Consider the following 27,413-nt stretch of genomic DNA (forward strand, 5'->3'; position numbering starts at 1 on the left):
TCGCATTCCTCGTGTCATTTCAAGAGTACAAAATCGGCAAATCAGTTGATATACGTAGAGTATAGGGATTGTTTTTATAAGGATATAAATAAGGACATCATTGCAGTGCTGTGACCTTATTGCACATGGCAAAGAGTGTAACTATCATGTTTAATCTATTCCTCTGTGTCGCAAGAAACGCACTTACTCTATCATTAGTTAGAAAGAGTAGGCATGCAATTATTTAGACACCTGGATCTATGTGGTTTCCTTGTGCGGATAGTAACTGCGTCTTAACTCAGAGGTAGATATTGTGGTATACAATAAATGGAGGCCGTGATCGAAACTACGGCGTAGAATGTTTCCGACCACTAATCCTTGACTTGCGTCGACTCGACGAAGACACACTGCTGTCGACGGACAGCTTTCTCGACATCCTTCCGTTCTCGGACGAGGTCGGAGAAGAAGTGGTGGTCGACGTCACGTCGGATAATGAGTTCAAGGTCGACTTGAAGGCCAGGACGTCGGACACGGCCCGCTTCTTGTAGTCCTCCCAGTCTGTGTGGAGTTGGAGGTGTTCCTGCAGAGTCTCCCGAGGCGGGTAGGGCCGGACGATCTCCTTGAGGTGTCGGTAGACGTACTGGTTAGCCTGCTCGAGGAAGAATCGCTTGTTGATCATGATACACTCGGCACCTCGACTGACCTGCCGAAGAACAAAATAAAGCGAAGGTAGTTTCTTAACACCGTTTCATTTCATTTCCATTAAAAATATTTAATTTTGCACAACCCAAAATATTTACATAATAAACGGGAACAAAAAAACAACAACAACAACGACAAGTTATATAATATAAACATGTTTACCATCAAGTCAAATAAGTAATCCTTACAAGCGAAAAAAAACAAGTTTACACTTACAGACTACTGAGACAAAACTACCACTGCTGCTACTATTGCTATTTCTACTTCTACGGATGATATGAACACACCTTTGCTGTTCTCAAAGCGCACGTGTAGTTGTATAGTACAGTAGCGGGTTTAGAAGAAGACAAAACATGTACGAATGGAATTATTAGAAGAAAATATGTGCAGTCACAGTAAATTGCACGTAGCAGAGGTAACATAGTAGACGTACGTGTAGTTGTCTTAGCAGCTGCAACTCATGGCAGGCAAAACTATAAATACGTATTATACAAAAAAAAAAATCTAGGAATAAGAAGACAGTCACATTACTAGAGGTCACCACTAGTTATGTGCCACCGTGACTGTGGTGACATAATATATGGCCTGCTGCCAAGAGGGTATCGGAAGATCACAGGTTCGAATCCAACTTGGTGCTTACACCACCTGTGTCTTTCTTAACTCATGTACTGTATACAACATGTGGTATAATTCAGGAACATTAATGGCAGCAAAAATAAACAGTATCAAAAAGTCCTAACTGCTTTCCTCATATATCTGTCCATCTTCTATCCCCCCCCCCCAAAAAAAAAAACGGAAGCTTTATATAACTATGTGTGTATATATATATATATATATATATATATATATTACATTTTTATGCATATCATATTATATAAGCTTTAAGATTTTCCTTTCTTATGCGTGACAACTCACCAAGCTCAAGCTAGGCTGATCCACGTCAATAAAACCACACTCCCGACACAACATTGGAAGACCCTGTTAAGAAATACAATACAAAGAAAGGTCGCTTAAAACAAAACTCATGCATGACATTGTCTGCCATTGTCACTGATATAATCATCTTTATCATAAGCATGATTACTAGTGTCATCTGTATATCATCACCATCATCGTTATCCAAAAATTACAAATAATAATAATGATAATAATAATAAGGCCTTATTTTGATACCCAGGGTAGCCTCTTCAGTGTTGCCACTGCCCTACCATAGGGCCCTGCTATCATTATTACCCTAGCGTTGCCAGGTACCCATTTATACATCTGGGTCGAGAGGGACATAGTAGGTAAAAACATCTTGTCCAAGGACGTATGCATTGGGCGGGATTCGAACTCGGGTCCTCTGATCGGGAGTCGGGAGTCTTATCCACTATGCTACAGCGCCCCCACAGTCAACACAATCGTAATGGTTATTCTTTTGATTATCTGTATTATCACAGTCATTATCAATATTCTTAATGTTACTTACGAAGACGTCCTTCTGGCGTAGCACGTCAATTTGCACAAAGACCACTTTCTCCGCCTGTTTCACCTACAGAGAGATGAACAGAGAAAGTAAGATATGTGAGGCCGCAATCCCATGTAAAGGAGGAAGTAACTTTAAACTTGAGATGAGCTAATTTTATGAGAAGCGGTTTTCTGCACGTAGTCGATTTGACGCTGAACTAATCTTTATGTTAGTATGTTAAGTGAATCCTAGAGTCAACAAAACAGTGAGCGGGTATATTTTCTGTCGTGGAATATATGAATGTGTCTGTATATCATTCTTTCTGCATTGATCTTGTAGACATGAACATACTGTTAGTTTTGCGTCCTGTGTATTATTCAAATACATGTCCAATTGTAATCATTGTTTTGTTTATTCTATTGACAAGAAGAATGAAAATAAGGTTTGAACTTTGAAACGAATATCTCTATTCATTGTATGCTGGCCAAACCTTTCCAACAAACTCATGCAAAGTTACATAATGATAAATACTGTGTTTCACTTGAAAATTCGACATGATTTCTCACTATATTCAGGAATAGTTTTATATCAAACATTATCTTGGTTTACGAGTAAGCTATAGGACTGGTATAGATATATTGATACCGTGTATATGGATTCATGAATGTACTTAGAAACACAGTAGATATGAATATACTATATATATAAGTCACGAGGAAAGCCAACCTCATCTCCGGGACTTGATCTTCTTCGTCGTGGCGTCATATCATTGATCGTGATCGACGAGGCCTCGGACGATATCGATGATTTCCGTCTTCTGCTGTCGATTTTCGAACCTAGATAAACCGAAATGAAAATATCCGTTTAAAACCTTAATTGGAATATTCATAATTGAGGTATTTTTCAAATTATATCTTCAATAATTTTACATGTGAAAAGTAATATCCTAAAATCCTTATTAGACTTGATCGCTCCCAAGGGATAAACTGAAATGTCGACTTAATAGAGAAAGGACAATATTCTTCTAAATTTGGGATTCAATTCATCTCAATCTGCTACTTTATTTGATGTTTGATCACTTGAAATAACTCCGATGACATGTGAATGGGGGTTTCCCGTTGCAGTGTAGCATACTATAGTTTACAGATGAAACTAAAAAAAAACAATAATAAAACTAAATAATCCATATGCATGTAATGCTGTATAATTAATCCAACAATACTTGACGTTCACTGAAGGTTTGCGTAATGAAAGGGTCTAACCCCATTGGATTACAGGTGACTATACCTTGATTTATTTCTTCTGTTTTTTGTTTTGTTTTGTTTTTGTTTTTTTCAATGTGGTCTTGGCAATTCTAGACCTGTTCATTAGATGTCTAGATCAGTACATTCTGATCTTCGTTAATGATTAGAATATCCTCTCTGACAGAGATCGGAATACACTGATCGAAGCGTCGAAAACGTAGGTCCTCGAAATAAATTTGATAAAAATATGATATTATGTAAAATATAAGTAGAAAATTGTAATGTGTCCTTCCTGACAAAGGATGTATCGCAATCCAATACAAGCACTTTTACAAGTTTGTTTCCTTTTAAATTTAAGGCATTTAGCCAAATAGATGGCTAAACAAATGGAAATACAGAAATAAAGATAGATAGATAGATAGATAGATAGATAAATGGATAAACAGATAACAAGACAGTCTCGCTTATCTTTCATCCAATCTTCTCTTTCCCTCTTATTTCAGTCGTCATCAATCATTGCACTTTTTTTCTCCAATCTACTAACCCTAAGTCACAATTTGGAAATAGATTATGCCTGTAAACTGAAAGCACTTATGTGTACTTATATTTTACCGCGTTAGTCTGACCAGGGGGCGTCCTACCTATGTGTAGTCCATCACGAGGTCTGAATGATGATAACTTGTCCACATCAGGCGTGAAAAGCGATCGTGATTTTCCCGCCAAAACGGTACTCTGAGTCTCTCTCAGCTGCTTGATCACGTGACAGGATCCCTGTGGCGCCAAATTGAAACAAAAATCAGTTATTTCTCTTTCTTATTTTTTTTAACTGTTTTTCATCATGAAATAAAAATCGGTACCAACGACTAAAAGATCACTTGATGTCCAAACTTTTTTAAAAATCTTCGCCATGACATTGTCGTACACAATCAAGAAAGACATATGTGAAGAATGAAACGTGTTTGACGATTTATCAGCGATATAAACTAACAGACACGAAGAATGACTAAGAACAAATCAACTAAATGACTGCTTAACTGCAGCTATGGTAGTTTGATTTTTCCCCTTTTATTATATCTCTGTATTTTCTCACGATGATTTCTTTGTCTCTCATATGCAAAGTTAGCCATGATGAATGATGAATCAATGTGTATGTTTTCTGAAGTGATATTAGGTTGATTTGCACCATACAGGAGCAATAAATGAAGTGAAATGAAATGAAATAACTTCAAATACTTTGTCAGCTTTGTTTTTTATTACAATCACTCAGGCCCAATATCCAGACCGTTCAGGTTCCGTAACCTGCATATAAACTGACAGGATGTGCAATTAATGTCCTGAATATTGTTGTTCTTTTTCTCTTGGGGTTCAAGAGTCTGTCAGGATAAGCTCTTCTGGCTTGCTGCGCTCGATCTCTTCGGCTTGTATAGATGAATCATTTCCAACATCACAATCACTTATACTAATATAGATATAAAACCTGGGAGGAATTCATCTCCATGCCTGATGTACATCTCTGGACTTCAAACTTACTGACTTGATGATGTACAGCCAATCCGACGCATTGCTGTCTTTCACAATCACAGAACCGGTTCTAATAAGACAAAAATACATAATCATTATAGACGTATATAGTATAGTATAATAGTTTGAAAACATGTGCATGTTTCTGTCTCTGTTTTATATATGAATATATATTTATATCTCACCATCCACCATATATATATATATATATATATATATATATATATATATATATATATATATATATACATAATATTATATACATATATGTCATATATATTCATATATATATATATATATATACACACACACACACACACACACGTAAATTGTTCATAGCATACGGCGTGGTGTATTTGGCAGCATTGTTTGGTCTCTGCGTAGGAGTTTAGTTGGGAAACTTACTTGAAGAAATGTATGAGGCACATCTGGGGATGGTGGTTGAGTTTCGTCACGGGCCAGCCTTTTAGGAAGGGTAGCGTCCTGTTCAGCAACACAAAATGACAGACAGGGGGCCGTTTAGATCACGATACAAAAAAAATAAATGAATAAAAAGATAGAAGGAGCTCTAAACAACTTCGTTCTTCCTTCGGTGAAAATGTTTCCCTAGATATCATTATCATTATCATTATTATCATTTTTATTATCTATGTTTTATTATTTATATTTCATTATTATTATTATTATCATTATTATTATTATTATTACTCTTATTGTTATTATTATCATCATCATCATTATGATTATTATCATTTTTATTATTTATATTTTATTATTATTATTATTATTATTATTATTATTATATCATTATCATTGTTATTATTATTATTATTATTATTATCATTATTGTTATTATTATTATTATCATTATCATTATCATTATTATTATTATTGTTGTTGTTGTTGTTGTCATTACCATTATTGTTAAAACTGTAGTAATTACTACTGCTACTACTGCTACCACTACCGGTATCATCTGTTTATATCTAAAGTCGATGGAAGTATCAATGAAAATACGTCACACAAGTCTCAGTTTTCATGAATAGTACCGCGTGTTTTCATAAAGTTTCTTTTTTTCCACATCGTATGAAAATTCTTTGAAAGGCAAAATATCCCTGGCCAGGATATCGTACAATATTCTGCTGATATGCATCAACTTATTAAGGTTCCAGAAGATGTAGGACTTCTTTTATAGTTTGTATCGAAATTAAATGGCTTGGGTCCATCAATGTTACTTTCCTCAAATGTTCTGCAAATGACGAGGTTTCTATTCAATATAGTGCGTTAATTATCTGTAATTATCGCAGTCACTAACTTTCAAAACATAAAAAGGTCTGGGGCGAACTGTTGCAACGAGTTCTGGCACAATGCAGAACAACGCCATCTAGCGTTTGAAGCGATACATGCAGTAAGACAATAACGGCGAAACGGCTGCTTACCGTAAAAATGTGAGATATTCGATTTCCCTTCCGCTTTCTCCTTCTCCCATGAACATATCGAGGAAGTCCTGTATAAGTAAAAATGACAAACATGGGAACATTTGTCTTCTGTGCGGTATGAGTTAGAATGAGCAGATAAAGTGCAAATTAAGTGCGATGGAAATTGAATCGTGTTGTATCTGAGCACGTGCATGTTCAGCATTAGGAAACAAGACAGATAGCTATCATATTCTAAAGCAAAGTCTACACTTTTTTGTAACAAAAATTGCTACCTTTTCGTTCTGCCTACTAATAGCACAACAATTGTGTTTGTTTGTTTGTTGTTGTTGTTGTTGTTGTTGTTTACCAGTAAATGCATCATTATCAAAGGCGCATCCCATCCTTGTCGTTTTCCCGTTCCTTGTTTATGTCTCTATGGCATTAACAAGACAATTTGTTTGAGAGAGTGAGACCTTAAAGGGACTGTACAGTATTGGTTGATGTGGGGATTCATGTTTTGAACATTCCTAAGTGAGATAATGAAAAGCCTCTTTTGAAAATGAAAGAGCATGTATTTTTAAGAAGGATTCAACGTTTATTTGATGAAAATTGGTTTTCAAATGGCCGAGATATCCCCAAAAGTGCTAATAAAAGGCGACATGCCACAACTTTATTAGGATCTCTTTGTTTCACCTTGTTTTTGGATATCTCAGCCATTTCAAAACCGATTTTCATCGAATAAACTTTCGATACCCCTTAGAACTGCATGCTCTCTGACATCTCATAGAGTGGTTTCTGAATATCTCGCAAAACGTTAAAAGCTAAATCCTCACCTCGACCAGAACTGTACACACCCTTTAACATTATGATCTTCTTTTCTTTGGCTCTTTCTTGTTTTACATACATACTGACTGATGAAAAGACGCGCTCATCTGATAGGCTTCCCCCCCCCCCCCTTTTTTTTTATTCTTGACTTTATTTCTCATTATCTATTCGCTTCACGGGAAGAACAACATAAAAAGCCTGGTAACAGGTCGCCCCCAGGGCAACAGTCTACCTCTTTCTCGATCGCGATCAACTGGCTAGGTGTCTCGGCAGTGATGGTGTTGGGCCTCAAATCCCCGTGCAGGAGTTCGCGCTCTCCGAAACAGTCGCCCTTTCGAAACCTGCCGATCTCGGTCGTGATGGCTTCATTATTCGTGGAATTGCACTCGGTTTTCTTCACAGAAACTTATGGAGAGAAATGACAAAGAACGAAGAAATACAAGACTGCAGCCAGCGTGAGTAACAATATGTAGATACAGCTTGCACAGTTGATTCTGATCATTTCGTGTTATGATCGCCTTCCGGTTAAAAAAAAAAAAGTCCTTTTTTATTGTTTGTTTCTGTATCTTGATAGATTACGGACCTGATGAAGCAAAGGGTTAATTGTAAAAATATGTTCCTAAAAACCTCGTTATAACACTGTTTTACTTGATACAATGCATATTGTTTAGTAATTTGTAGTTGACATTATTGGTTTTTGTATGCTGCTTTATCTTATTTTTTTTCTTTTCTTGTTTATTTTTTATTTGTATAATCATGTTTTTGATCTCTGTAATTTTGCTTGATGTTGTTTAATAAGAATGGAAAGATTAAAAGAAAAACACCCGAACCAAACGAACCCAAATATTACAAGCAATTTAACTAAAGATTAAATTTTTGTATCTTACAAGAAAGTTATCAAACTCCCGTTTCCTGTAGAGCGTGGATTATGACGTGAGATATGGCAAGTGAACTCACCGACGCCTTGAACCAGGAAGTAAAAATTCTCGGCATTGTGACCCTGTCGGATGATGACTTTCTTTTCCGGGATGCTGTTCAAAGCAAAGAAGAATTTTAGGGACAAAAACGAAAACGAAAACAAAACAAAACAAAAATCTGGTGTTCATCCTGTCTGTTGTGTCCTCATTTATTTTAAGCATTTCCCGGAATAGATAACAAGCATCTAGACAAAAATAAGACGTTTACGTCAGTACTGCATGCTAAACAATGTCTTCAAACATTCCATAAGAAAATTTGCAAACGGAAAACAGAGATTAACATCTCCCACATATACATAATTGTCACCAAAAGGAGTACTTGCATTTAGCTCGACATGTAAAATATTACTTAGTTATCGTAAATTTGTTAGTCCTCAGACACAGGTTTTCATGTCTTGACATTGCGTGACGCTCAGCAAGTTTACATTAAGTAAAGCTCTACTTGGCATACTTGTCATTTCTTTTAAGCAATTATTTTTTTTTATTTTAATCACAACAACTACGTATATCAAGAGAAAACAAACGATAGTCAATCTCTCTTATGTGGAATCTTTCAGGAACTTTTGAATTCAAGACAGTAGACACTCGCGTTTGTTTTTATCTCAGCCGAAAGACAGGGTTGTTTGCGTGAAGAGAATAGAAAAGGGTCGATGAAGCAGTGAAAAAAACAAAAAACAAAACAGGTTTGCTGATTTCACGTCAGCTTAAAGTCGATTTTGATCAAAGCAACTTTTCCTGATGGTGTAACATTTGCATCAAGATGTGACCATCCAGCGTGCTACTCGACTCGTATGTGCTACACTCCTTTTTATTTTCCCAAGACGTGTCTGAGCACGGACGCCTTTTTTTTTTAATGCATTCTTTGTCATAACGAGGTCGAGTCTGACCACGCTTGATAGTTTGAATCAGTTGATATGCAGTCACCGGAAGTATACTATTGTTAACAACGAATGCTTGAATTGAAAACGTATAACACACGTGTATTTTTGTAATCTTATAAATACCTGTAAGAGAAAGCAACTCGGACCAACTTTTCTTGGATGTGCAGCGGATATTCTGCAAACGATGATATGGATTGGAGTCCTTTCAGAGCCTGTAAACATGGTAAAGGCAAGAAGAAGACAGGCAAAGTGATTGGAGCAGGTAGAAATCTACCATTTATTCATTCATTACTTTATTGATTAATTTATTCAATTAATTACTCAATCTATGATAAGGGGGTGCAAAAGTACGTGATAAAAAAAAAACAACAACAGACAGACAGACGTAGAGAACTGAATTCAGTTTAATCAGTTCAGGGGATGAATTCAGTTAAACCAAACTGATTTGAAATGAAATAGAATAAACGTGAATCTCAATCGAAAATATGAATCAGTAACCACATGGAAGCTAGATGGTGAACTGAGTTAGAATGAATTCAGTTAAACCAAACTGAACTAAAATGAAACAAAATAAACGGAATCTCAATCGAAATCGTGAAACACTAATTGGGCTTATTTATTTCACATGTACAAAAAGAGACCGAGAAGGAATACCAAAACCTGTGCTGTGTGTACCCTTCATTTCATACCACTTAAATGTCCGAATGATATATGACGAGTGCCTCCTATCGGGGGCACTTCAACGGATGACCATAGCAACCTATACTTGTCCAATGACATTCCATATTTTCGTTACTTACCAGCTGCAGTTGATCGGGTCGTCTTTCCTCTGGCTCCAGAGAGAGGGCGTTCTTGACCTCTTGGGTCATCATGATCTGAAATGAACATGGCGTAAGAACGTCGTTCAAAAATGGCACTCAATGTATTCAATCGATATTAATTTCCATCAAGCTAAACATTGCTGACTGAACATGTACACGTACATGCACTCAAAAGATATTTCCCCATTATGCGATTCAAAAATTGCTCTTTTGATAGCAAAACGCGCCTCTCTTCATCTGCCGGGTTTTTTTTTTTATGATCTCGTCAGATATTTTGTTAAGGCAAATCACTGACAAGAATGTGGACTAGATTTAAAAGCTTCGTTAACGATATTAAGGGCAGTATATTAAACAACAGAAAATATTTGACAGGAAGAGATTGAATATATATATAAACTACTAGATACCTTTATAAATACTTCAAATTCACGTTCAAGTTGTTAGATCTCTAAATTGATGATACGATGCAGGGGCGGATCCAGGAATTCCGTAAAGAGGGGGCGTGTTTACAAAATTAAAGGGAGGGGCGCACGCACCCCTCCCCCATTTTTTCTTTTTATTTCTTTTGTTTCAACAAAAAATAAAGGGGGGGGGGCGTGCGCTGGTTGCGGTCCTCCCTGGATCTGCCCCTGCGATGAAATATGTGAGTAAACATACTATAATTACACAAGATCAGTACAACAATGTAATAAACATAATAACATGTAATTAAGGAACAGTGAATTGTTAACAGAGATACAAATAAATGTTACATCTTTATGGTAAATTCCGAAACAATGTTGCTAGAAATGGGGGCCGGGACTACTAAAAAGCAGAGCTTGTAATATGCAGTCCTCTCATTTAAAAAAAAAAAAAAAAAAAAAAAAAATTGGGGGAAAAAGAAATCAAATTGCACAACTAAAATAAACTGGGCAAATTGCCTAAGAAATAGAAAAAAGACAGAGTAATACACTCATACAAACACGTCCACAGAGACACACATTGACAATCACGAGGTAGCTCTTTTGTAAAGGAAGAAGAAAATAGATCGATAAAAAATTAGTGTGCAATGATGTTTATGACAGATTATTATTTAAAAAAAAAACTGTCAAAAGAAAACAGAAAACTGACAAATGAGATTGAGAACCTTATCTCAAAGTTTATATCAAATTCAATCTAGATTGATTCGTTCATGATACCATTACCCTCGTTCTATACGTACTTCTGTCTTGACCTGGAAGTACTTCTTGTCGAATGTTAGTTCTTCCGGTTGATTTGAGCCATCGACGTGATACACAAATGAGAGAACCTGGTCTTCTTCCTCGAGCTCTGCCGCGCTCCTGCCGTGTCCATGTACAGAAACAGGAGAGAAAAAGGGTTAGTTCTTACAAAAAGTTATTTTTGTTTTGGAAAGCAATTTTGGAAAGCAATTTTGTGTTAGAAAAGGTTTCTAACAGGTCAATGCCGAGTGCTTGATATTGCATCAGCAAACCAATATGTTGGTTTCAACACAATATCAACACTATTTTCAAAATGTTATGTTTGTTCAAATAAAACACGTGTTGTGTTCAAGACAAAATTGATGGCCAGCGACATGGTAATTAAGGATCGTTTCTTTTTTTCCTTCATTGGCACTGACATATTAGAGGATCCTGTCATTGATATTACTCCAATTTCACCTGGTAATTCACCCGGACCAAGAGAGATATTGTAGATATAACACCTTTTCCAAGGATCAAACCCAATGGCATGACCTTTGCTTCGAAGTCTAAACCCTCATCAACTCTACCACGGTACCCTAACCTTGGTAGAGTATCGACAGAATGTCCGGCAAACGTTTATGATATTTTGCTGGGATGTCAGGAAAATGTCAAAAGCAGTTTGACGCATGCATTTTGTAATTTTTACACGCCTATTCCAGAGCTTATTACACTAAGACTTTACAGTAGAGCTTAAAATTGGATGTTATACAGTTCTGGTTTAGCTCAGGCTGCAGGTTTCCAACTTTGTGTATGTTGTGTGTGTGTGTGTGTGTGTGTGATAATGAGAAACCTCTTATGAAATATGAAAGAACATGAAATTCTTGTAAGGAACTCACAGTTTCTTTGATGAAAATTAGTCTTGAAATGGCTGAGAAAACAAATATGTATATACGTATATATACAAATAAAATGCAACAGGCGCAACATTTATTAGGATCTCTTTGTTTTACCTTGTCTTTGGAAACATCAGTCATTTCAAAGCTGATCTTCATCAAAGAAACTTTTAATTCCCCTTAGAATTGTACGCTCTTTAACATTTCATAGAGTTGTTTCTAATTTTTACAAAGTGTTAAAAGCTGAATCCTCGCCTCAACCAATACTATACTATCCCTGGCCCAAACCTTCCAAAACATAATGACAACACTTCAACAAACAGTAGCAGTAAAATGACACTGTCGGTCAGTGTATTGTATATTCTTGGTCTCTGGTGGGATTTTTTTTTCTTTTTTTTTTTGGGGGGGGGGTGGGACAAAATACAGCGTACTGCCTTCCTCCATGAAAGTGGGTCTTTAAGATTTCTCAGATTCATCCGTAATATAAGATGAATGAATATCTTTATCATGTTTCACGAAAACTTTTACCCGGAAGGTTTTTTTTAAGGGATATTTCCAATTCTTTGGCAGAGATTGAGGACGCAGGTAGCATCCTACGTCAACTCTTACAGTAACCAAATTGCATTTTTCTACTAATTCTTCTTATGACGTTTATATGACATCATGACTTGATATTGCAATATGAATTCAGAACTCAATGAGTTATTTACTAAGTCACTGAATGATGACTGACCTTTAGAAACAGTGAAAACAATTTCGACATCGCTTCTTGTTCTGTCGTGATTTTTTTTTTTTTTCGTTTTGTTTGTAAAAGGAGTTGTGGGCGCTGGGAAGGTAGAGTAAGTTTTGCTCTACCAGGCCTACAGGTGCTTAGCGCAAACATACGTCGCCATGGCAACGTTAATGAAACCATGTCGGTCTCGGCGACAGCTCTGCAAATATTTGCGCGTCGGTGCGAAGAGAACGTTAGGGCTCTCTCACTCTCTTGCTTTCGAGAAAAGAGCTCTATAAACCTTTGTCAAAATGATACTCCGCGGAAAAAATAAAGAAGAGAAGATTTAAAATCGGTGACTCCATGAACCGGCCGAGGTGTAAAGAAGGGGTTACAAGAAGGAATTGTGTAACATTTCACCCCTGTTTACAGGTGATTAATCCGTCTGCGACAGAGTGACTTTCGACTTGGCTCTATTTTGAAGGGAAAAAAGGAAGAATCCCCAAAACAAACCAAAGTTTAAAGTGGTGGATTACAACTTGATTGACAACGAGAACGAGTTGACATAGGGAAAGTCAAAGCATTTCAGGTAAAGGGAGGAAATTGAAAGGGATCGAAACAAGAAATGATGAGGTACGCGTCGATCGACGTAACGGGCGAAACTAGACGTGTAAGAGGGTCGAGGAAACAATATAACGGACAGACATATTTGACGACGGGAGAGTTGAGTGTCAGGACACTTAGGACAAGAATTTAGGCTCTGAGATTTGTTCAGATTGGTATGTAGGTCTATATATTACGAAGAAAGATCAATAACGAGTGTAAGTGGCAGGCAACATCGATTACGACAACGATTGAAACGACATTGGCGGTGATGATGGTGATTGAGGTGATGATAGTGGTGGCGATGGGTTTTTTTTTAATGTCACTAAGATGATGGTAAAAAAAAGTAGCTTTACATGAAACTTTTATACTTCATGCGTAATGAAAAGTTCGACCCACTTCACACGGAAGGAGTATTCACCTATTTTACTTGAATCACAAATAAAGAGTCGTATTGTGCACAAAAGTAAAAGTGCATCAATGCATGAGTCGATTTTACATCGTGACTCACCCTAATTTTGAATGTTGTTTCGCCTTCGTATACATATTGATAACATGGGTTAGTATTCCTGCCAAGATATTGTAAAGAATAGTTGAAGAACAGATTAGCAACAAAAAGCAACCAAAAAAAAAAAACCAAACAAATAAACAAAACACTTCAACAACCAAAAACCAACATGAAATACTTCAAAGTATCCGAGAATTTTCGAAGAAAGCTGCATTTTGCCTGTACAATACCATGTCTCAGGTCTTTGCTAATGTTTTTTTTTTTTTCGTCCATGACATAAAAATAACATTTCTCTGTTTCGTTCTGGTAAGAAAGTTTTATTTCCTTTGTCCGCTTGATACATTTCCCAGGTTAAATTATAATGAAGAAAGGGAAGTTATGACTATGAAATCGATATCACGTTAGATGGTTAGATGTTGTAATATGTTCGCGTGACGAAAAGGTTCTCGTCAGAAGGCAAAAAATATACCAATATGCTTTATCTCAGTGGCCACGATGCGCGGTACACATCGTGACAGCGATAAATGGGTTGGTTGATCGCCCAAGAGCTACATCCGCCGCAAAGCCCGGTGTAGAGAAGGGTAAATGAACGCAAGAAAGAAATGGCAAGAATCATTTCTACGGCTTCGTAATCAACGCGGGAATAAAGGCACTGGAAAACCCCTTTTGTGACAATTGAAAGAATGGATATATACGAGAGAGATGCAGGCGTACACGAACCACACAAGCAAAGAACATGCGATTGTTAGAAAGGCATCGGAGGAAAAACAGAAGTTGAATAAACGAGGATAGGGAGCAGGGACTGGTAGAACAGTATGCTGCTTAAAAGACAAGATGTCGTCAACAGCTCACGTTTTCGATTTACCAAAAGAGTTATTAGGTAACTGGCAAGATGGTGCTCCAGCCAGCCCCCTCTTTCTCACTACTGTCCTCCTCCCTCTCTCAACATGCATTCTATCATCGTTATTTTCTTCATTGCTTCTTCTCTTGACTTATTGAATATATCAATGTTCTTCTCCTTTTTGTTCTTTTTGTTATACTTCTTTTTTTTTACTCTTTCTCCTTCATCTTCCTCTTTTCCTTCTATTCCTCCTGTCTTCTTCTTTCTCTTTTCCTCTTCCAGTTCTATTTCTTCCTCCTCTCTCCAGTTTTCTTTACCATCTCTTCTCCAGCTATCTACAACCCTTCTGCAACAACAACAACAACAACTACTACTACTACTACTACTACTACTACTACTACTACTACTACTACTACTACTACTACTATACTACTTCTACTTCTACAACTGCTACTCTTTTCTGCGTCTGTCTCCTCTGTTATTCTCTTTTAAAGGCATCAATTACTGCAGTATAGACTGCTTTGATACCTCCCCCAATTGTTAAAAGTGTCCATGATTGTCCATAAAGTCTCCACAGTATTTTCCTATTAAGATTCGAAGTTTGAATTCTACCCACCCCCCCCCCCCAAAAAAAAAAAAGTAATGTAGGGCAATCAAGGTTTCAAAATATAAAAAGGTGCTGAATATAGACAAGAGGAATGAGGGAGAAAGAAGCAAAGAAAATTAACCTGCGAGTGGTTGTTAACTACATTTAATAATGAAAAAATAAGGAAAATGCCTAGAAAACCGGTAAGGAAACTGCCACCTTTATAATCCTATGAATTCGACGCACAGCCATTGCCTTATTCTTCTAGGATCGCCCCTATGACATGTAAGAATAAAGCATAAAATTATGAACACAGTTAATAAACTTGGAGCTAAATTGTATTTGTATTAATCATGGTCTGTCTCAATATTGTTATTGTTTCACGTAAGGCATTTATACACTATAAGGTAAGATCAACATTTTGTAAGGAAACAGAGATGGAGATGATGATGAGCTGAAGAAGAATAAAAGAAGAAAAAAAAAGAGAAAGATAGATGGAGGGAGGAGAAGAAGGAGAAAGATGAGAGGAAATGGATGAGCCGATATACTCACCTGTTCATGGAGTTCTGCATGATGATCATTCGGACAGCTCGAATAAATTTCCATCGTGCCTTAATCAAGAAAAGTGTACCAAAATTGCGATTAATCGTCATTTCTTTTTAGTGTCATTAGCCAAAAGTTTCTAGAGCAATCAATCTCTGCATGCTGAGTCAAAATTTCTGCATTTTTGTAAGTTAAAAGGATATTTAATTTTCGTGTCGTGTTTTCTTTTTTTCCTCGTTTTAATGACGTATATTTGAAGGAATACAATTGTCTGCGTCAATGACACGTTGTAAATAAGTGATATTTCGTATGAGGCACAATGATACTTTTGGAACCCAAATGTATCACATGAAACCATTTCCATATATCTGTCTCACCTCCGATAGCCATCACATCGGTAAGGTCAGGCACGACATGCATATAAATCACAGTTTGCTTTGTATGAAAAGTGAGTTTTTTCGGAAATGAAATTCAAGTTACAATCGGCTGAATGTCTAACTTACCTCTTTCGCTGTGAACGGCATATTGGAAGAGAAGTGATATCAGTGAAACAAACAGGCAAAGAATAAGTTAATATTTCGCTAAAGATTGTCCATCAGCCAAGAACTCAAACTACAGTTTGAAATGCACTGTAGACATACACGGACGGAGAGGCACAGGGAACTCCGTTGGCGGTGGTCCGCATCTCGCGGCGCCCTTTCGGTAAATATTTCAACCCCGTCTGTAAGCGGCTTAGACCAGCACTGTTAGCTGAAAAGAGGAAGAAAAATAACAAAAACAAACAACTTTTTTGATCTTCTTCCTTCCTACACGACAAGAGAACACCCTATCCCTCGCCCGGTCCCTGCTCCCCTCCTTGTCCCACACTGCCGTAAGCCGCTTTCTTCATGCCCGCTTAGGTATCTCGGTTTTCTTTCTTTCTTTCTTTCTTTTTTCTACAGCAACAGAAGAGAAACCTCGACAGGGCATCATTGAGAACCTTTTAGTAGTGGTTTTTCGAACCTTCTGGTGGCATCATAATCGAAGGTTGTTCAAATAATGTCGTCGGTAACGAGCAAATATAATAAACCACTGAATGACAATAGGGTTACAATTTCAGGTGAATGTGAGATTGCCAATTGTTTCTGCCAAGGATTGTAACTTAACTCTTTTCTCTCCTTTGCTCGTAGTCCCGGATATAAGCAACTCATTATTCATGACTTATTAACAACTGAGCGCTATATCTTTCTCTGCCTGGTTGTTATACAAATAATGTAGCTGGTTTTCGCTTTGGAGTCCTCTGATTGGATTAGACTGGTACGCATTATAGTAAATATGTTGATCGTTTTGTTAATTTTTTTTTCTCCAAATTGCAACATGCTGCATTCTTCAATCTTTTCAACTTTTAAATCAGTAAGTCAGTTATATCGTTGTTTTGGCTGACCAAACTTGAGTGTTTCTGAAATTAATAGCGAATGATTTCTAAGCCTTTGTACGGGGCAGTGCAACGTGTTGGTTTTTCAACACAATTCAGAATATTTATCTATTTTTTTAATGAGAGACGAGTCAGAAAATAGGGTTATTAGTCTTACATACAACTCTGTTTCTGTTTTTCCTGAAATACTAGTCGATTATTTTTTATTATTATTGCACAGTGCAGCCTATCTGCTTCGGGCTGCTCAGTGATTTACAAACCGCCCTTTCCTATTTCTAACGTTATTTGCCACCTTTGTAGCCGAAAATTGAAACATGAAATTGCGCATAGGAATAAAAGATACACTACACTGCGCTTATCCGTGAAGACTAATACAAATCTGTATGTACGGTTGCGTTAACAACAAAAATGATGTCAAACCCCAAAGTACGCCCGCTGATGCGAGACCAAGAAGGATTCCCAAAGCAGGTGTTCAAGCAATGAGGATATATTTTTACCTTGTGCTTTCCTTTGTTTTCTCATTTTGTCTATAAAGAAGATGGATGGGAATTATTCTTGCAGTGGTCACGGCTTGTCGCATCAGTTCTCACCGATAAAGTGCCTCGAGTGAATGGAGAAATTGAAAAGCGGGTTCAAAAGTCACGAAAGTCGACAGCTCTATACCGTATGTCCTCCGAAAAAACAAAAATGCCACGGAACCCTCCGCAACAACAACTTTAAAAATAGTGAATCAATCAAATTACAATTTCAGGGCATGAAACCATAAGTTATTACCCACATCTTACGGAAACTCCATCCGATTTGCTTCAGTGGTCAAAAGAAAAATGGGATCTTTGTAGAGCATGTCAGGAATCCCTTCCCTCCAAGTTCTGTCCATTGTATTCACACATAAATATGCAGTTCCAAGAGCACCCAAGTGCTAAACTTGGAAGAAACAGACCCATGACATGCTTTACAATAATCCACATTTCTCTATGACCTCTTAATCAAATTGAATGGGGTTTTCTGCAAAGTATTGGTAAGAGTTATATTTTTAGACCTTGAAATAGCATTTAGCAGTTTAATCATATTGAAAGTTATCAATGAGGAAATTGTTAATCTGATTGTATATTCTTTTTTATGCGGGGGGGGGGGGGGAGGGGGAGGACATACTGTATAATGGGTTGAGTTGCTGAACTCTTTCTTTGCACCTGGTTCTCTTTGTCTTATTTCTGTGCCAGGAACAAGTTCAGTCCACGGCAGTTGCTGCTAGGTCGGGCAAGCCCAAGTTAGGACTTGGCCTAACGTTGTATAGCTTCTCTGAAGACCGGCCACAGAAAATTCGGACAGGCCAGAAGAGCATGATAAAATTGGTTTTACCGTGACGAATAGGAAAATCAATCAGAATAAATATTCAGTGTTGTAACGAGACACTTTGTCCCCACATCAAAGATGTGATTTCTTATGTAGAAAGTTTATTCAGAGAGCGGACAATATTACACCATTGCATGTTGGAGCAAGGTAATTTTTGGAAAGTCATTTGACAACGACACAGTGCATCATTTCATTAAATGGTCTTCTGTGTGTCTGTGTGCAAATTATTGTTAAACTAGTTTTCGTGTTAAAGGTGAGCTTTGTTATGGTGCTCGTAAACACAGCGTCTGCTTGCAAGTGTGATTCACATTTTCGCGCAGCCAATTATTCTAACCTTCTTTAACATGATCTGCTGAAGCCGCAGAAGAACAATCACCAGAGGTTATGAAAGGTTGAACACAAGTCTTTACTTCGGTCGTCTAATTTCGCTGTAAGGGCGAGAGAAATCCACTCACAGTGGTAGGGCCATTAGGAGAAGCATTCTAAATGGTCAAATTAAAGCCGTTGAAATGCCGTGTTCCCGCCGTGGATTAGTCAAAGGGTATGTAAGATGTGCAGCCATGGTATGCAGACATTCATGTAAGATTGGGAGGAGCTCGATGGGTGCTCGTTCAGCTGTGTTATTTGGATGTACCCCTTGTTCGGATACCAGCATGGCCGCCGGAATACTATACCCAACAGCCCTCGTGGACAGATTTGTATAATATTTTGCGTTGTTTTAAAATCAGTTTGTAAAGAGAGGTAGCATTATTGATTGCTGGGTGTATTCATTTATTTAGGCCTATACATTGGTTATGATTAAGAAAGGGTCATGTAGGCCTGCATGAGGCTCGATATGGTCGGAGTTAAATCATAAAATGTATCCGGTAATTGTCCTTTTTTACATGCACTTACACTGTAAAAACACCGGTGTTAGATTGAACACCATGGGTGTTAAATCTAACATTTTGAAATGACACCCGGAGATGTTAATCTAACACCATAAATGAGCATCGGAAATTTAACACCATCTCGGTGTTTCATATTTTACACCGGACTTTTTGCAGGGTAGCGACATGTCTCTTTCAATTACTGGCTGCCGGTCTTCACCTTAAACGCAGTTCTTCTCTACAATGTTTTAAATCATCCTATAAAAACGTTCTTCTCGCAATGTACCACTCGAATGAGAAATTACGCTTTTGTCATAGTTCCCAACTCCTGAACACTGTATCTCATCGCTTTTCTTCTCTTCTCCCTTTCCTCTTTATACTCTTCTTATTCGGGTACCTTATTCTCGGGTTTTGTTTCGTTTTGTTCTTCTTTCGTCTTTATACATTCCACCAGGGAGGTGAGTCACCTCCCTGATTGCACCTTGTGTTGCCCTTGTTGGCCAAATGACATTTGAAATGCTTTAAAGATTTACATTATTTGTTCTACGTGTGTATAATTGTTCCGTTCCTTCCTTTAATTAAATAAAAAAACACAAGAGGCCGTTGTCCAAGTCAAGCGTTTTGCTTATTGATAACGGTCTCCTCCACCTGTACACTTAAAGATATGTAATTATATTTATGTATTATTTCGCATGATTATATATTTGTAATGCGAAACTTTGTTTATGTTTTCATGACTTGTAAATAATACGTTCGATATTGTTATACTTTTTTCTGTTATGTACAAGTGGAGAAATGAAACTTACTGAACTTACTGAACTTCCATAAGTAGACTGAAATGAATACTAGTACCACTAAATTACGCACTTATTTTTTTAAACGGTTAGCAAAACTGTTAAGTTGCAGTATCAATAGTTAGTTACCAATCTTAAAGGTAAGCCCCAACGATAGACAGCTTTCCTTCGACTTGAATTGAGTCCGATCATTGTGTCATAAACTTTTAAGAAATTCAGTCGACATGAAAAACAGATAAACAAGAATGGATAACATCGTTATGTCAACCGTTTTGATCTAGCCGTTATGCTTTAACAAATTATAGAATCAGTGAGCTGTGTCAAGCGTTTTAGTAGGCCCTATTTGCAATCATCATTGTCAAAGCATTGACTTATAAAATACCAGCTCACATGCAAGCACACGCTCACACACACACACACACACACACACATATATATATAGCACACTTTTTTGTTTTTCAGTAAACCTTTTTGTGTTTCAGTAGATTTCTGCAATTTCACATAACACACACGCACACACACACACATATATATATATATATATAATATGAAGTTTGATCAGGAGACGGTTTGACTTTATAAATCTTTAAACATTCTGAGGCAAGTACATAAAGAGAGGAAAAAAACTACCCTATATTTCATTGCTTTTAAGTAGCTTCAATCGCAAATATCTCACATTAACAAGTGTGAGCTTTAGGCGTTTTGCAATCAAAATATCTCTCTCCGTGTGTATATCATATATATATATATACATATATATATATATATATATATATATATATATATATATATATATACATATATATGTATATTAGATACAGATTATATTATACTGACCAAAACTTACAACGATATCAATTTCAGGCTCAACTGCACATTCAACCAATCAACGCAAACTCGTATGTAATTACACACACAAAGACAACGAATCAGTTTTCTTGCAAAAGCAAAGAATCATTATTATATTTCATGAATTCATTTACATGAAACATCATTGGCAAGTACTGATGGGTCGAAATATACAAGAAACGAGCAACAATGATACCAATCGTCACCAGACAAATTAACAATAAAGATAAGAAAAATAACTTAAGTCTGATATCAACAATATGTACACCGATATCTGCATGAATCAACTTCAATTTGTTCTAAAAACCAGCATCCGGCGAGATCGTTGTACAGACTGACTGTTCAATAGTTCATTAGATCGAAATGACTGTACTTGTATGTCGTACGTCCACGCGAGTGTGCATCCACATTAAGCGCGTCAGTATATTGTCTCCTTGACACTGTCACTGAAGTGGAAACGTTCACATGATATGACCGTGGAAGTTACAAGTACATTGTACGTTGGAGAGGTTTCATCGTCTTCAGATGGGCTGGCACGTTCGCTTGGTCACAGTCCGTCGACAGGTGTCGCACTTCACCGAACAGCACCAGACGAAGTTGCAGTTGCAGCTGGTCGTGACGGTCACCGTGGTCTTCTTCACAGCCATGCCGCAGCTCCGGCACAGCCTGCTGCAGCTCTGCTTCATCCATCGCAGCGACGATCTGGAGTCCTCGGCAGGCGACGTCACAGCCGACAAGGAAGACGAGGGCGGCACCAGCTGGTCGTTGATGTCGACGTCTCTCACCAGACACTCGCGGCCGGCAGTGCCCTTGGTGCCGATGGTGATGTTGGCGAAACAGTAGTCCGGCGACTGCTCCAGGAAGACGAGATCGCGTCGGTTGAGCGCTGCAGTCATGACGTCGCGGGCGACGCGGTCCTCCGCTCGGTTGCCGTCGATGAGCTTGCCGCTGACGAAGTCCACCCGGACGGCGTCGAAGTACTTGCGCTTGATGCGGTCGCCGATGACGCGGAAGCTGGCCACCTGGTTCCAACAGGTCTTCAGGGAGCACGAGCCGGAAACGCCATGACACTTACAGGTTCGCTGAAGAGTCTGCTTCACTGCCTGTAGGAGGTGAAAAGGGAATAAGGAATGGAACATTTTGTAACAAGTAGTCAATATCAAAGTGATTTTTAATGATTCAATGCAGAACACAATGCACTCGTACATTTACAGCATTTCGACATGATGTCGCATTAAAAAATGAATAAAAATGAAAATCACGGACATTGAATTGATTTGTTCCGCAATTACAAACACCTGAAATGTTCTTCTTCTTCCCTTTCTGGTATTTCTGGATTTTGTTGATCAAAACACAAGCATTCTCTTTTTCACAATTCGCATGGCATATTTTGACATTACATACGTTATCATTCTTGACAGGAGTAATTTATGATAATAAAATTTGATCCATTTTTTGGAATGTATATGCAATACAGGATGTGCAAACATCGATACAAGTCGGAGTCCTTGAAATTTTCTTAATCATTACGATGTGCATCCAGGTAAATATAAACGAAAGAACACACCGTGCTCCTCTTCCTATACCTTCTAAAATACTGGCCAGAGATGAATGTAGTTTGATATTTTGATATTGATTTTTGATATTTTGATATTGATTTTTGATATTTTGATAATGTATTATTGATAAGCGTATACAGCCTAAAAAGTAAATTTTGGTATGATTACATTTGCATGCAATCTCACTGTGAGTTTTTTGTATATTGTACATTGTACTTTGGACACACACGAAAATTGTTTGCTTACCTTGCGTCCGGCTTCGTTGTTGTGCAGATTCATGACGGTGATGGCGCCCTGTGACTTCTCTGTGGCGTCCATGATGTCACGGGCCGTACGCTCGCCGAACCGGACGTTGTCGCTGCAACCACCCCACGTCCAGCCGTCACCACCTGTTAAAGGCCAAACAGACATTTGAAAAAAAAGATGTAAATTAATGCCGATATAGAACAGAATACAAGACGTTATCGTAAGTAACTTGACAATAATCATTGCGAACGATGTTACTACCCAAGGAACATATGGAATCGTGATGAAAAATCCTATCTGATTTTGAATTGATCGATTAAATAAAGGTTTTATTGTCATCTCACGCACAGCAACCAAATGGTTGAATTTCGGATAAAATTCATCATTTGTGATGAGACTCATCTTTGCAGAACCATGCGTTACAAAAATACAGAAAATATAAAATGAAACATTAGAATCATTTACGCTTGTACAGTGCTATAGCTTTTTAATATAGCTGTAAAATGGTGTTTGTTCTTCTAGGTGGGCACATTAAATTCAGTCACATTGGTATGATTGTGAGAGATAAAAGTCATATTCCATTCAATTCACTTGTGAAAAATCCCACTCGTAACAAAAAAGGCATCGTAATAGATCCATTCAAATCTATTACATTCACACAGATACGCATGCATCCATAAGCATGAAATTACAGTCTTCCAGCTATTTTACTCTTTGAGTGAAAAGATATGATATTTTCGATATATTATTTCACCAAGGACAGTAAAACAATTTATTTTCATTTTTATTTATTTATTTATTTTTTTACGCTCACCTGTTTCGCCGGATCGCTTGTCATCACAGCCGCACTTCTCGAAGACACCTTGGCTGCAGTTCCGGGTGAGTGTGTACATGACTCCCGCCGAGGCGATGGCTTGCACGAACGACATCTCTCTGGTAGCTGCATTTGTGGAAGACAGAAGAGAGAAAGAGAAAATAAGTTAATAAGTACAAATGGTATGCGGAAAGAGCTTCTAACTTTAACTAGATGGGGAAAATGGGGACAGACAAAGAGCTGGAGAGAACAAGATAGAAAGATAGAAAGGTGGGGAGGGAATTATTTATCACTCCGACAAAAGTTTGACTTCTTTAATTCTCACCAAAAGTATAATTCATCCTCTATATAATGTTGACATGCCGTTCCTCTTATGTACATTGTGCTGTTGATTACGTTGAGATGGAGAAACCGACGGACTTGAACTTAAATACTGCATAAACGTGGCATTAAATACATCTAGGTAATGTAAATACTCCAACAATCCATTGTGCTAACTAAGAAGAATTAATTCTTAAAATATTCGCTGTGATGAAAGAAAAAATATGTCTGGTAAGTTTGATTAACCCACTATGTTGTTGATTACGTTGAGATGGAGAAACCAACGGACTTGAACTTAAATACTGCATAAACGTGGCATTAAATACATCTAGGTAATGTAAATACTCCAACAATCCATTGTGCTCACTAAGAAGAATTAATTCTTAAAATATTCGCTGTGATGAAAGAAAAAATATGTCTGGTAAGTTTGATTAACCCACTATGTTGAAGAAGCCATCATGCCGACGGTGTGAGGTTGTTGTTTATTTAATAATTTGTTTGTTTGGCATATATACCTTGTGCGCTTGAGAAGACGGCATCTCTCGGACAGTTCCACTTGTCCCAGCGAAACTGGTAGCGACACTCGCCGACCGCCCTGTTGATTCCCGCCGAAACGCTCTCCACGTACTTCGTGTGACCCTGAGAAGATGAAACAGAGAAGAACAGAAAAAGGAGTTAAGAATACAACTTTGCAAATCTCGAAATCTACACATCTAAACAACATCATAATCAACAACAACAGCGTCAACAAACGGATGGCTTCCCTAAGCCATAACGAAACAGTAGACTGATCGCCACAAGATCCCATGCATACTCAGGTAAGGGGTCAACTCTGTGAATGAAGAGTGACCATTTGCATTATTCCAAAGCTCGACGGGGAGGTATTAAAATCAAGTGCACTCTTGCTAGAGAGCTAACAATAAGAACTTCCGTCGAAGATTTTTGAGGGGCTAAGCGGACAAAAAATATACATGTACAATTGTATTTCTTTGCACTTTTTCGGGCGTAAATTAAAACGAAGAGACACGTCACAGCAGGAACGCTGATGATGCCTTTTAAAAAGTTTTTGGAGGATAATCTTTTGACCCAGCCATTCAAAGAGAACAGAATGCTTTCTATTTTATCGGCTAGAGGCAAGGATATACAACACAAATGACAACTAATAAGAGCAAGAGTGTGCCTATATTTACTGCGAGTGTTATCTGCTTAGTTTCACATCTAAACTTTCTGATTTTTTTCCACAGTCGACAATTGCAGATAATTGCAAATCGTCAGGAATAATGATAAGAATGACTGCAATGACAAAGGTCAGACGGACTAAAACGTAAAACATCTCTTTTTATACAATTCGGCCATGCGCAGTTCCTGTCATTTTCGGTTTAGTTGCAAAACTCGTCATCATCGATTTTGGGGCATGTTCCCTTTCTCATTGCTTGCATGGCAGATTACATTTTTGGCCCAGTCATAGACACCACGCAAGTACTGCTCTTTTTGGGTAGTGGGAGAGAGAGAGAGAGAGAGAGAGAGAGTAAAACCTTCTTTAGAATTATCTGGGTAATTATCTCCATGGGTGAGTCGAAACGTTAAGGACGGCATCCTCCTTGTGAGGGAGCGGGTAATTATCGGAAGTACACACCGGCATTGTGTAAGATAGCCCCATTATGATACCTCAGGGAATTTCAAAAGGTCTATTATACGTTTTAATTAACACGTTGGAGGAGAAAATGGCGGATTTCAGAGAGTGATCTAGACGTTCGGCTGTGCAAGCCAGATCAATACGGAACGCCCTTGGAATTGAGGGTCGAAATGACGTCATGCATGTGAAGCTGTTCCTCACGTCTTTCCTATGCTAAATCTAAATCGAATGCACACACCCAACGACGAGGGCAAAGCTTAACGGATATTACATAGGAAAGTTTGTACCCCAATGACCTCTCCAGAGAGTAAATAGGCCTAACCGCTACACGATAATGATGGAAAACGATAGTGAAAATAATACTGCAAGGAATGTTTCTTACCTTGGATCCCGACAGTAGGACATTGCTGACTGGAGACCTGGGGAATGACGAAGGAAATAAAATAAGAATGATGAAATGATAATGAAAGGAGCAGATAGCAGGCACTTTACGGATGTCAGATAATAATGACAATATAGATTAGGAGCAATGACAATAAATTGCAAAAGCAGATGAAGAAGACAGAAGCGCAAATATTGGAGAGATATCTGAAGTTCATGTTGCACTTACAATCATAACGACCACTCTACCCAAAATATTCGGTATTATGTATCAATTTCTTGCAAGATTTTCACCTAATAAGCACGTTATACAAATGTGTTGTACGGCAAAGCGTAAGGCACTCTCGTTCCCCCGAAAGAGATGTCTTTCGGTTTTGCATCTACAATGAATACCGAACATAGAAAAAAATGTTATGTAAATATGCTTCGCAGTTGTGTAGGACAGTATCTTAAGCAATGGTCAACAATATCAGCTGATTGAATCGATTCTTAAACTTAACGTGAAAGAAATTAATGTCAGATGAGGTAAATATTCCAATCTGTCGACATCACACAGCAATGGACTACATTACCCACATGGCAAGTCAACACACATTTCTTCATCTCTTTTGCGACATAAATCTCCACTAGTTAACTCAAAGCTAGTTCGACAGAACTCGAAATAAGTGAACGTGTGTGATAGGAGTACTAGGTTTATAAAATGAAAGTGGTCGTTCGTAAGGGACCCCGTTCATAAGTAGGTCCTACAACTTGTAGGTGGCTTACCATAGAATCCCCTGAAAGACGGGTGCTTGAACAAGAAGTAGAGTGAAGACGAGTAGGCTCCGGAACATCACGGGATGAAGAGCATCCATGGTCGTGGCAGAAGTACAAACAAATGTGAATGTGTAACTGGGAGTAACTGGAATCAAAGTATTATAGATCCAAGCAATAAGCCCTGGTTCACGAAAAGGCAAGTGTTCAACAGTAGATATAGAGCAGATCAGATGGAAAACGTAAAGTTGCTTGATAAGACTCGAGGAGCTAAAAAGGCGTATGAACTCAGTAAACTCCAGATGACGAATGAGGAGTTCCTTGAGCTAAGACATTTACTTATACTGGTTTGATACCACCTTGGCCTATCATGTCGATTAAGCACAATAAGGGATGATAAGTCCCTTTCAAGAGCGGGGCAGAAGTTCCCCCATTGGCGCGGCGAACATAAGTGGGCGTGGGACGGACCAATGGGCGGTCAGTTCGCATCACCGTGAACAAGCGGAGGGGTACGATCAAAGTAACCGAGCGACGTGCTTCTTTTTGTTTTGGCGGGTGAGCTGAGAGCTTTATTGTTAGTGGCTGTCTGCGCTGAACTGAAGAGTTTCACGTTTTACCGCTTTGAAAACGCGACGCTCACCCGCTGCGCTTTCAATTTAAAGGAACAAAAGGGGTATTTAGGGATCTGCTGGTCGCGTTAAAACTACCTTCCAGTCATCTTACGCTCCCTTTTTAAGAAAGT

General features: G+C 38.0%; 2 protein-coding genes across 2 annotated transcripts; both read right to left on the reverse strand.

Annotated features, from left to right (window-relative positions):
• Positions 1-325: 325 nt before the first annotated feature.
• LOC140228870 (cyclic nucleotide-binding domain-containing protein 2-like) lies at positions 326-16,206 on the reverse strand. Its single transcript, XM_072309139.1, has 15 exons — positions 16,186-16,206; positions 15,692-15,750; positions 11,017-11,134; positions 9,795-9,869; positions 9,118-9,206; positions 8,094-8,167; positions 7,369-7,541; positions 6,333-6,400; positions 5,299-5,376; positions 4,903-4,963; positions 4,014-4,143; positions 2,855-2,964; positions 2,150-2,212; positions 1,597-1,659; positions 326-682 (listed from the first exon to the last, which is right to left on the reverse strand). Exons 1-15 carry the CDS (start codon positions 16,204-16,206, stop codon positions 326-328), a joined length of 1,539 nt encoding a protein of 512 aa, XP_072165240.1.
• Positions 16,207-21,465: 5,259 nt separating this feature from the next.
• Positions 21,466-26,772, reverse strand: LOC140228871 (protein Wnt-8b-like). Its single transcript, XM_072309140.1, has 6 exons — positions 26,684-26,772; positions 25,920-25,956; positions 24,417-24,540; positions 23,581-23,706; positions 22,767-22,909; positions 21,466-22,064 (listed from the first exon to the last, which is right to left on the reverse strand). The coding sequence occupies exons 1-6, from the start codon at positions 26,770-26,772 to the stop codon at positions 21,483-21,485; spliced, it is 1,101 nt and encodes a 366-aa protein (XP_072165241.1). The 3' UTR covers positions 21,466-21,482.
• Between the last annotated feature and the right edge of the window lie 641 nt (positions 26,773-27,413).

The sequence above is a fragment of the Diadema setosum genome, chromosome 5, assembly GCF_964275005.1.
Source record: "Diadema setosum chromosome 5, eeDiaSeto1, whole genome shotgun sequence".
Lineage (NCBI taxonomy): Eukaryota > Metazoa > Echinodermata > Echinoidea > Diadematoida > Diadematidae > Diadema > Diadema setosum.